General features: G+C 42.9%; 1 protein-coding gene across 4 annotated transcripts in view; it reads right to left on the bottom strand.

Moving 5' to 3' along the window:
• CCDC91 (coiled-coil domain containing 91) overlaps positions 1–12,455 on the bottom strand; it is a 457,779-nt gene that overhangs the window by 178,313 nt on the left and 267,011 nt on the right. For all 4 annotated transcript variants that reach the window (XM_019515987.1, XM_019515989.1, XM_019515988.1 and 1 more), the window contains one exon: positions 10,259–10,435. In XM_019515987.1, the coding sequence (XP_019371532.1) occupies positions 10,259–10,435 (177 nt within the window). The remainder of the gene's footprint in view (positions 1–10,258; positions 10,436–12,455) is intronic.

Genomic DNA, 12,455 nt, shown 5'->3' with positions numbered 1-12,455 from the left:
TATAAAAAGGAAACATCTACAGCATTCATTAATTTGATTTCAAAAAATATTTTTGTCCTGATTTACATGTGTTTGTGTAGTGTACATAGAGGTGATTGCACAACAACATAAAATGGAGTCTTACTCTTATATATTGTGGGAGTGGGTATAGGTTTGTGTGTGGGGAGTAGAGGCATGAGTGGAGCTGGGGGTAGGGAGGGAGTTGTGGGGGGCCTTTCACTTTAATAACAGATTTGGGGAATTTTATTAGAGAATATCTGATTTTTTATCAGGGAAAACCAGGATCCCTGTCCATCAACACAATACAGGCAAATTCTGTGATTATGAAAATAAATTACAGACATCTGCACCTCTCAACACAGACTATTCTGATTTTAATTTAGGAAAGCTAAGGCAAAAAATGGACTTTATCAATGATATTCCTCTTTTTTTGTAGCATGAAGGCCAAAATCACAGGCCATCTCTTGCTCTGTTCTAGCTCTAGGTTTTTAAACAGTCTTGAGATTGACCTATCTATAGTTCCATGGGAATGCAGCCATCAGAAACATCAAAATCATAGTGAGAGAGGCAACACTCTATCATGGATCAATTCCATGTTAAGTTTTGAGGAGGACTTAAACCATTAAGACATTTGATACACTATTTAATAGGAAGCAATGGAGACGCAGAATAGCTATGTAACTGTGTTTAGGTTATATACGTTCTGTAATGATAACTTTGTGTACTCCTCTGCATAGCCTCATTTTTTGTGTGTACTTGGAGAGCTGGGGGCAATCATACCTGTTTTACTGTTTGTGGATAAACTGTAATGTAAATGGCCCAGGTGGGCCAGGTTTTATGTCTACAGTCCCTCCTGTCCAGAATGGTACAGATTATAGACAGATAAATATTTCAAATGGAAAGTTGTGGAGAGGCCATCAACCAGCAATCCAAAGTGGCAGTGTGACGATGACTCCTGTAAGGTGGCAAGGAGCACCAGTGAACTCTGGTGCATGCCTCCCTACCCAGAACTTGCCATTTTGGCTGTCGTAGTCAATTAAAGCCTCCAGAGTGGAGCAGCAATCCTCAGCAAGGAGAGGCAGGTACCCCCAGGGGGAAGGAAGGGGACGGACCTACCCACTACTTGCCACTTTTGTCTGGTGTAGGTGGTACAGTCCCTGGAAAGCAGCCCTTGATGACTCTCCCTTCCCAGCATACTGGCCCAAGTAATAGCTCCCCTGGATTTAGGATCATAGGAAAGTTGGGCTGAAAGGGACCTCTAATCCAGCCCCTGCTCAAGGCAGGAGCATTCCTGACTAAACCAACCCAGCCAAGTGTCTGTCTAACCAACTCTTAAACACTTCTAATGACAGAGATTTCACTACGTGTCTAGGTGGCCGGCTGCAGTGCTTGACCACTCTCAAAGACAGAAAGTTCCTCCTAATCTCCAACCTAAATTTCCCTTGCTACAGCTTGAGACTTCTCCTAGTTGTGTCTCCGACAGCCAAAGAGAAAAGTACATCTCCAAGATCTCTATAATAACCTTTCTAATATTTGAAATGTTATCAAATCTCAATTTTCTCTTCTCTTATATAACCCTAGTTCTTTCAGCCTTTCCTCATAAACTTGCCTCCCAGGCCTCTAATAATTTTTTTGCTCTGCATTGGATTTCGTCCACATCCTTCTTGAGGTGTGAGGCTCAGGGTTCCAGGTGAGGCCTTAGAAGTGCTAAGCAGAGCAGAAGAACCATGTCCCTTGATTTCCAAGTGACACTCCTGGTAATACAACCCAGTATGCTGTTGGCTTTTTTTGGCAACAAGAGCATACGTTGGCTCATGTTCAGCCTATGGTCAACTGTAATACCCATGTCCCTCTTTGCAGTACTGCAGCCTAGCCAATCATTCCTCAGTGTGTATCTGTGCATATAAGTATTCTGTCCCCAATGCAGGCCTTTGCCCTTGTCCTTGATAAATCTAATCTGACTGATTGAGGACCATTTCTCTCACCTATCCAAGTCATTCTGCATCTTAGCTCTACTCTCCACAGTATCTAGAACTCCACCCAACTTGGTAATGTCCACAAATCTCCAAAGCATGAACTCAATCCCATCACCCAAATCATTAATGAAGATATTAAACAGAAATGAACCCAAGACAGACCCCTGGAGAGCCCCAATTGATGCGTGCTCCCACCTAGACACTGAGCCACTGATGACTACTCATTAAATAGAATGATCTAACTAGGTATGTAACTATCTTAAAGTACTTTATGTACTAGTCTGTATTTCTTTAGGTTGTTAATGAGAATGTAAGAGAGATTGTCAAAAGCCTTGCGAAAGTCAAGGTATATCACATCTGCTGCTCTCCCTGCATTCACAGAGCCTGTCACCTTATCATAGAAAGAAGTCAGGTTGGTCAGGCATGACATGCTCTTGGTGAATCCATGTTGGCTGTTGCTGATCACTTTGTTCTCTTCCAGGTGCTTTACAGTGGATTCCTTGAGGACCTGCTCTATAAGCTTTCCAGATATAGAGGTTAGACTGGCTAGTCTGCAGTTCTGCAGATCCTGCTTCTTGCCTTTCTTAAAGATGGGCACAATGCTTCCCCTTTTTCAGTCATTCGGGACCTCACCTAACCTCCAGAGCTTTCAGAAAGGATAGACAATGGCTCTGAAATTACTTTAAGTCAATTGATTCAGTATCCTAGGTTGCATCCCATTCAGCCTTCCTGACTTAGAAGCATCTAGCTTTTCTAAGTAATCCCTAACCTGTCCTTCTCCTACTCCAAACTGTTTGTTTCCCTCCCTATCTTTGCTACCCAGTGAACTGAATCATCCATAACTAGATTGCCTTCTGCATTCCTTAAAGGACCTATGGTTTCTCTGGTTTTCCTTTTACTTTTGACATACTTGTAGAATCTTTTTGTATTCCTCTTTTTGTTCCCTGCCAGCTGCACTTCAGATTGTGCCTTGGCCTTCCTAATTTTCTCCCTGCATGCCCATGCAATAGTCTTATACTCTCCTCTAGTGCTTGAGCAAGTTTTTGTTTGTTATAGGAGTCCTTTTTAAGTTTCAACTCCTTGAAAAGATTGCTGTCAAGTCAGGCTGGTCTCCTGTTGCACTTCCCATTTGTCCATTGCATTGGGTTAGCTTACTTCTGCACCCTTAAGAGGGTGCATGACACCTTAAAGCGGGCTAAGTGCTTTTGCACCACTTTAAAGGTGTTGGTATTTGCATGCCTCAGTGGCATATTGCGCATTAATTCCAGCTGGTGTAGGAAACTTGGTGGTGTAATGTGCCTTAAATGAGTGGGATGTGTGCACGACATGGGGGTTTAATTGGCCCAAAATTGAAGCGGTGTTTTTTAAAACCCACTTCTTCAATTTATGGCCCCCGTTTCATCTACACCCGCCCCTGGACTCCTTTTCTTCTCAGACCTGTCTTCCAGGGGATCCTGCTCACTAGTTCCCTCCAGCTGCAAAAGTTTGCTTTTCTGAAATCCAGTGTCCTTATTTTGCTACTCTCTTTCCTCTTCCCCCTTAGGATCTTGAATTCTATCACTTCAAGGTCACTGGGTGTGTCTACATGTTCATTAATGTGCTGCAGTTATGGCACATTAAGTTTAGTACTTGTATAATCAAGTACTGAATCAAGGTGCAGTAACCGTCATTACTGCACAGTAGCGCAGGCACATGCCTTTTTAATGACACTACTGCATAGTAGCCTAATAATACTGTGTAGTAGCACATTAGCACTGTTTCTGCCATGATGAGCTACTGCACATGTAGTGTCTTGTGTAGATGTGCCCACTGTCACTCAAGTTATATCCCACCTTCACATTCTCAACCAACTCCTCCCTTTTTGTGAGCAGTAAGTCAAGACTAGATTCTCCCCTAGCTGGCCTCTCTATCATCTGAACCGAAAAGTTATTCCCAACACACTCCAAAAACTGGCTGGACTGATTATGCATTGCTGTGTTTCCCTCCAAGCAGATATCTCCAAAATTAATGTCCTCCAGGAGAACCAAGTATTGCAATCTTGAAACTTCCATTAGTTGTTTAAAGGCCTCATCCACCTCCTCTTCCTGGTGTGAAGGCCTCTAGTAAACACTCACCGTGACATCCTCCCTGCTGCTTTCCTCTCTAACCTTTACCAAGAGACTTTCAACAGGCCTACCTTTCATTGTATATTGCTTGTTAGAGCACATGGCCTTTATATATATGGCAACACTTCCTCCTTTTTTTCCCCGTACATATCTTATCTGAACAAACTATATACCTGTGCAGCAGTAATCGAGCCACGTGAACTATCCCACCACATCTCCATAATCCCAATTACATCAAAATTCTGTGCTTGTATTAGGACCTCCAATTTTTTCTGTTTGTTCCTCATACTTCTTGCATTCACATATAAACATTTCAGGTATCTAACTGACTGTCCTATATTCTCCCTTAGAACATTATTAAGGTTTCAGTTATTGCTTTTCCTTACTAAGTTTTTATCCAGTTCACCAGGCTCTTTACTTGCATTTGGGTTTTTGTCTTCATCCCCCAGCGAACCTAATTTAAAGCTCTCCTCACTGCATGTGAAGACACTCTTCCCTATCTTTGTCAAGTGGACCCCGTCTCTTCTCAGAAATCCATCTGCCTGGGGCACCATCCCTGTGGTTGAAGATGACAAAGCCCTGATGGCTACATCACTGATACAGCTACACACTGATCTCCAGGATGGGTATGCTCCTAGTCAGGCCTTTATCCTTCACTGGAAGGATTAATAAGAACAGTATTTAGGCCCCAGTCCCCTTCACACTTGCACCCAGTGCCATGTAGTCATTTTTGATCTGCTCAAGTTCATCCCTGGCAGCATAAAATAGTAGCCTGAGGACCAAAAGAATTTGGGCAACCTTTCTGTGACATCTCAGATACAGGCTCCTGGCAGTCAGCAGAACTCCTGAGCCAACAGGTCAGACCAGCAGATGGATGCCTCTGTGCCCCGCAAAAGGCTACTACTAACCACCACCATCCATCAGTTCCTCTTGGTAGCAGGAGTTTTGAGCCTCTCCCCCCTAGGGGGTACATGGCTTGGCTTCCCCTACCACTGGAGTGGTTTCATACCTATTCTCCAGCTGGACAGCTGCAATTTCAAGAGGAGTGCTGTGTGTTGCCAGAGGTGACAAACTGCCAGATTCACCTTCCAGACAATTTGTGTCCTTTGTGACTTACAATGCTTTCTCTGGCTGTCCCTCTTCCATGATGCTTTATGTCTCATTGTGCATCAAGTCAATGAAGGCCTCACGCTCAGGGATGCTTCTGAGCCTATCCACTTCCTCCTGTGGCTCTCTTAACTGTTCCTGAGAGAGTCCGGGGGCACCTATTCACACCATAAGCACTCCTCCAGCTACCTGTCCCTGGCAGAGACATGCAGGCCACAGTTCCTGAAAAGCTAGCTCAGAACCTGGGTGGAAGCCTCAGTGGTCAGTGGCTGCACCTGGACAAAGCCCACACAGAAATAAGCAAAGGAAGCGCTCACAGTGGCAGTTATTTGGACAATGCAACATCCTCTTGACTATACTGCTAGCTCCTTCTTCTGCTGTTGCTGCTGCTACGTTCTGGGGAAAAAAAAACTCTTCTTCCTTTACTTGCTTCCACCTAGGTATCTTACAGTGAAGGATGAGAAGAAAAGTTTCCTGGACAACTTCTCAGTGAATTCTCCCTCAAACGCTCATGTTTGCTGTCCTGGTCACTGGTCCTATATAGGTCACTAGCTGCTGACTTCTGGCAAGAGTTGGCTTTCTGTCCAACCTCCTTGCTCACATTGCAATCACACCCAATCAGGCACAATTAGCTAATTCCTCCAAAAACAGCTGCAGAACCACTCCCAGACTAAAGTTATATCATCAAGCCCAAAACAGGTTGTTTGACAGTGACTGTGTTAGACTTAACTATTTATGGTTTTAAATAATTGCTTTACTTTCAGCTTGGTGCGCTCCTGGACCAAGAGTAATGCATGCCCAGAAGAGGAGTCATGCCACTTTGACCCAGCATCTGTACAGCTTGCACTTCAGCAGGGCTTTTTGGTGCTTTTATCTAATAGCTGATTGTTAGTGCCAAAAATGCCCTGCTGGAGTGTACGAGCTATACAGATGCTAGGGAGCCAGGTCAAACTGACGCGATTCCTCTTCTGATAAAGTGCTGGGGGTTTTTTTATCCACATCTGTCAGAACTCAGAGCTTACCATTGCTTGTGAGTGGAAAAGATTGTTCAGATTGTTCACTTTGGACCACTCCGTTAAAAGTTATTTTCCAAGTGCCTAGGTAGGGTCAAAACAGAAAATTTGTGTAAAATCTCCAAATATAAATCTGGCCTTTGTTGCTGCCATCTAGTGCCTGGCAGAAGAGTTACACATGGATAACTTATAAATACTTATGACCAATGGAAGTTGGGCTTTTCCCCTTTTTCTTCTGACCATTTCGTTGTATTAAACTCAGCAGTTTCATTCTTTGATACAAACCATAGTAATAAATATTAAGCTTGGAGGTGATGATTTTGAATCAGGAAGGACTGAAAACAGTGCAGGTAATGAAATCATGTCTGCTGTCATTCTGCTGGGAAGCATATTTTTATTTTATTTTTTTACTTTTAACTGTTCAGAACCATACATACCTTTTATTGCTTTTGTTCTGACATTTCAGAACTGATTTTAGGGTCATTGTCTTTTGCACGTATCAACTGTAAGATAATTAAATTTGGTCTGTATCTACTCAAAGAATAAAACTTATGGAAGAAATAATTTAAATGACAATATAGGTCTGCTATGAAACCCTATACTCAGGCAAGCTATGTTAGCATACAAATTATATGTCTTAGTAGTATTGGTGTGATGTTGTAGACCGCCTGTCACTCAGAGTAAATTTTCTACATGACACCAGATTTCCTCAACAAGATCTTGAGCCATCAACCACCTCCCCACAAGACGGCTATTCTTACAAACATGGATTTCACTAGCCCACACACTTAACACCACAACTGCCTGCCTGAAATATGTGCAAGAACATGGACAACACTCACATTTGTAACCACAACATACTGCATAAATCATCTACTTCAGCTCTAACCCGCAATTTCACTTTTAACAGATGTTGCTCTCTCCAAATCACGGACACAGCTATGAGTCCAAAGATGGTTTCCCAATTTATCAACTTCTATTTTATGAGTAAAGCAAGGTAGTTAGCCGCGTTAGTCTGAAGTCAGGCAGAAGGCAGGACAGATTTGCACTTTATAGACTAACTAAATCAGCCTGGGATCATGAAAGCTTATGGTATACATCTCTGATTTAATCTATAAGGTGCAAATCTATCTAACCTCTTCATAAGTTTCTTAAAATAAGTTGGGTTTTTTTTAATGGCACCACCAAATCTCTATCATACCATATAATCTGGACTTGCTTATTGACTTCCACCACAGGTTCAGCAACTACTCTTTCCTGATCAAATTTCTCTCTGGTACACTCTTACACTAACAGCAGCTCTCTGGATACCATCATCCACATCTAGGCTGACGCCCTACAAACCACTATAAACAAAAAAACCCATGGACCACCATACTTACATCCACAAAACCAGTAATCATTCCAAACACACCAAGAAAACTATAATTTACAGTCAGGCCCTCAGATACCACTGCATCAGCTCTGAGGAGAATACTCATGACTCTCACCTTACCAACCTGAAAAATGCCTTTACCCAGCAACGGCACTCCACCAGAGAAACAGATCATATCTTTGAAAAAGCCCATCCCCTATACCCAATGCCTCACAGCAAATTACTCCAATAAAAAAAGAAAATCCTTATTGACCACATACCTCTGGTAGTTATCTACCATCCTACACCTGAGCTAATAAGAAGGATCATCAAACAACTTCAGCCCATACTCAGAAAATGAACAGACCTTGAGAGAACTATTCCCAGCTCGCCTGCTCCTGGCTTTCAGACAGTCCCAAACCCTGCCCAACTCATCATCGGAAGGAAACTCTTCTCTGATTGGCAGGCAACAAATGGGGCACAACCCTTCCTTAATAATAAATGCAAAGCTCGTCAACTTATCTCTATTACCACAGCAACTGACATCTCCTAAAATAAAACCATCTGAATTTATGGATCCTACATGTGTTTATTCCATAATGTGGCACACTTTATCCAGTACATTGAATGCTCTCATGGAATCTATGTGGGTAAAGCTAGGCAAAAGCTAAACATCAGAATGAATGATCACAGGAAAAGGATAAAAGACACAGGCACACAAACATGGGTAGAACACTTTTCAGAAAACAACCACTCACTTTTCAATCTCACAATACTCATGCTCGAGGGAAATTTACAAAACCCCTTTAGAAGATGGGCGTGGATACAAAAATGTATAAACTCATGGGATTTACTAAAATTCAGGGAGTAAACACAGACATAGACTATATGGTTCATTATAACCTATCTAGAATCCCTGCCAATCTCTCTGTACTCCAAAGGTAATAATGACTCTCTTCCTTTTTGAATGGCCTTGCTCTGCCACTAAGGCGGTTATCCTTTGTACTGCATCTCTCCTGCCTTTAGCTGTTCCTTATAATGTCCCTTTGCTCCTATATTAAATAAATTGAGTAGGGCTGTAAGTAAACTACTTTACTTTACAAATGGAGTTTTACACAAGCTACTGTTTTTTAGCTCAAGCTGTGTCCGTTTCTTTCCCAGAACTAAAGAAGGACACTTTGTAAGCCTGAAAGCTCATCTACTACCTCCCCCAATTACAGCTGATCCAATAAAAGATACCACCCCCCAAAAATCCTCACTCCTTGCATATGTCCTAGTCGGAAATCTGCATGACGTTCCAGATATATCATGTAGTTTTCAGCTGATTGCTAAGATATATGAAAGACACCTCTGGCATCTAATATAAGCTGTCATTTGGTACACACCATCTTCAGATTGGTTCCTTAGAGCCCCTATACACATGCAAGTAAAGGAATGATTGGATCTAATGTGTGATCTACACAATCATGCCTCCTGCCATGTCACACATGCATGGCACAAGGCATTATTGTGGGATCACACATTAAGGCCAGCTGCACCTTATTGCTCATGAAGGCGAAGCCTGAACCTGGGCTCCCCCTGCATCTGCAAGCAGGCACCTATAGCTGAGAACCCCACTTTGCTGAGGGGGCTCCTAGCACTGGGGCCATGTGCAGCCAGGATGCAGAATCCCACAGTTGATGGGGTTCTGAGCCCTAGATACACCTCATCCATAGCTGGCACCCAGAGTCCTATAGCTGATGGGGTTCTGGGCCCCAGCTGGGGGTGAGGTACAGCTGGAACCCAGAGACCCATCAGCTGCAGGACCCTTGGTCCCAGCTGCAGGTGAGGTGCAGCTGCGACCAAGAGCCTCGTGTGGAACCAGGTTTCACCCCCACCCTGACACTTGTAAATCATGGCAGCCACAACCCCCAGGGCTCAGGGGTTGCACTCCTATGGCTGGGAGCCCTGATAGCTGATGGTCTCCCAGCTGCAGAGGAGACCCTGCTACACGTGCAAATCAAAGCTGGATACCAACCAGCTATGAAGTTAAAACACATTTTCAAGGTCTAACTTTATAGCTGGTTGGAGCTTTTATTGTGTGATAGCTACTTTGCACATGTAGCTGGTCTCAAGTAATTGTGCAATACTTGTAACATGTACAAAGGGCCTCTAAAAATGTTTTTATTTCCAAAATTGTATTATAGTGAAATTATTTGAATCTTTCATCCAAAAACCTTATTTTGTATATTGGATGTAGTTTGCCTATATAACTCTCTCACCTCTGAAATATAGACAGATGTGAACACAAACCACTTCTGCACAACAGTTTAAGTCAGAAAAGGAAATTACACCATCCAGTGAAAACTGAAAAGGGATACTTACATAGTAAAGTATAACTTATTTCCTAGAAAATGTATTATTGCCATAGATTAGACAACATACTTTTTGAAAGAGAGTTTGGAATGCAAGGCGATTGTATAAGAAAGGAAAAAATGATATTGCATTCTAAATATAAATAAATATAAGATATACATATCCTGAGAATACAAACATAATTGTCATAATCATTAAGTGCCTAAAAACTTACTATAGATTTTAATAAATACTAGAAGCTCGTATTTTAGAGGAGTTAGCACAAAGCTCTATAGGTATTGAAAGGAAAACATATTTTCTCAAACAGAAACACAAGCCCAGCTTAGTGCAAAGTTAAAAGGTACTAACTTGACTGCTTTTTCTCTGCTCCTGCATGGCCTCCTCAACAGCTTGAGCAATCCTCTCTTTGTCCTTGGTACGTTCTGCCTGCCATATTTCTCTTTCCTCTGCATGAATTTTCTCCATGTTTTTTCTTTCCTCTTCAACTGCTTTTAAAATGGCCTTTTGCATTGCTTCTTTTTCAATCTTTGAAACAAATGAAGTAAAAGTGAATGACAAACAAAAGCACAAACAAATGCCTGAGTAAAGCAAATTATTTCCTTTAGCCAGGATTGGCAAGTTTACAGGATATAATTGTGACAGGACAGTAGGGGGCACTCCTGCTTTGAGCCGCCCACCTTACTGCACCCAACCAAAAACCCCACTTAGAGTATCTCCCCTGGGGTGCCTACATCTGGCTGACCCCCTTCCTGGAGCAACCCACAAGCCTGAGGTAACCACTGCTACCACCTAGGGTCTAGTTTTTGTTTGGGCTCTGTGCCCCCCAGGGTACACAGACCTTGTGGATCTTGAGGGTGCTTAACCCACCGTGAGATTTTGGGGTGCTTCCTTTAGCCTGAAGCATTCACAAGCTGTCTCCTGCTCAGGAGAAGTGGTCCCCCAAAGCTGATCCCTTCCCTCTTAAGTACACACTGTGTGACATTCTTAGACAGATAGATTTATTGATTAAAGAGGGATGGGGTGGAGAAAGAATACAAACTACAGAATACTAAAAGGGGAACTGCCTTGAGTTAATCCGTATGGGCTTGTTTAGCTCTTTTGATACACATCTAGAACACTCAGTCCTAAATTACTGGCTAGGTTTCTGGTAGGTTACTCATAGTTCTATCCAGAGACTGATGGAGCCTGCTCTGGAGGCCGCATGGTTTACTGGCTGTACCCCCAAAATGTCTGCCCCGCTTCCAGGAAGAAGGGACCCTATATACACTTGTCTTGACCTCAACACTAAGTTCCAAACAGCAGCAGACCCATTGGCTGCTGACTGGTGCTTCCAAATGACATCCGCCCTTACCAGGTGAGATGGCTAATCACATGACCTGCAGAGGTGGGAAACAGACAAAAGAAGGAGCAGATTTCTCCTCCCTTTGGAATTTTACCTGCCTAAGTAACCTGCCTGACCAGCAGTACCGTGAAGAAACCCAGGAAATACAAGGGTCACTCGGTTTGTCCCAAGAGGAGAACCAGAGAGAGGGAGGTTTCTTCACAATAATGAAAGAGATAGACACTTTCACGTCTATGCCATCAGTACAAATATCCAGAAAGAATATCCATAGAACAGCTATTTGATAGTTACCATGGAACAAGCTATTGGATAATGAAAAATGACTTAGAAATGATGAAGAGTTTAAATTCCTACCTGTTCAAATCAAATATAAAAAGGCAAGTGCAGTTTGGAAGGGAGAAAGCTGAGGGAGGATATGATAGAGGTGTATCTGAAGAAGGACTTTTTGTTGTCCTTTATTTTTGTCACTAGCCTGAGTGCGACCCTATGCAAAAAGCCTGCAGAGTACGTGCCAGCTAGCCAGATTGCAGGGAAGGGACAGATCCAGCAGTGGGATCTATGGGAGAATGGGAAAGGGAACAAGATAAGGGCCAAAACTGGTTCCTACTGAGCTGGGCCTTCCATCCTAGGGCAGGAGTAGCAGCTCCCCCAAAAGTGTGTTCTCTTACTGCTCCTCTCTCCCAGTCACCCCAGGAAGCACAACCAGCACCCCCTACACTCCAATCACAATCACAATCACAATTTATTAAAGCATGTTACCTTCTTTCATTCACTTCCACTTTATTTCTTTTTAATTTATTTTTTTTACTTCTTTTTATTTTTTCACTCAGTGGCTAACTTGAACTTGGCATGAGGTTCAATGAGAAGTGCAGTCCTGCACTTAGGAGGGAACAATCCCATGCACCGGTACAGGTTGGGGACTCATTGGCTAAGCAGCAGATCAGCAGAAAAGGACTTGGGACTTACAATGGACAAAAAGCTGAATATAAGCCAACAGTGTGCCTTTGTTGTGAAAAAAGAGAATGGCATAATGGGCTGCATTAGTAGGAGTATTGTCAGCCGATGGAGGGAAGTGATTTTTCCCCTCTATTCTGCACTGCTGAGGAGACATCTGGAGTACTGTTTCCAGTTTTGGGCCCCCTGCTACAGAAAGGATGTTAACAAATTGAAGAGAGTCCAGAGGACAACAAAAGAAGTTAAGAG

The sequence above is a fragment of the Gavialis gangeticus genome, unplaced genomic scaffold, assembly GCF_001723915.1.
Source record: "Gavialis gangeticus isolate Ggan-Ray unplaced genomic scaffold, GavGan_comp1, whole genome shotgun sequence".
In the NCBI taxonomy this organism is placed as follows: Eukaryota; Metazoa; Chordata; order Crocodylia; family Gavialidae; genus Gavialis; species Gavialis gangeticus.
This window is presented reverse-complemented; position numbering and strand designations above follow the sequence as displayed.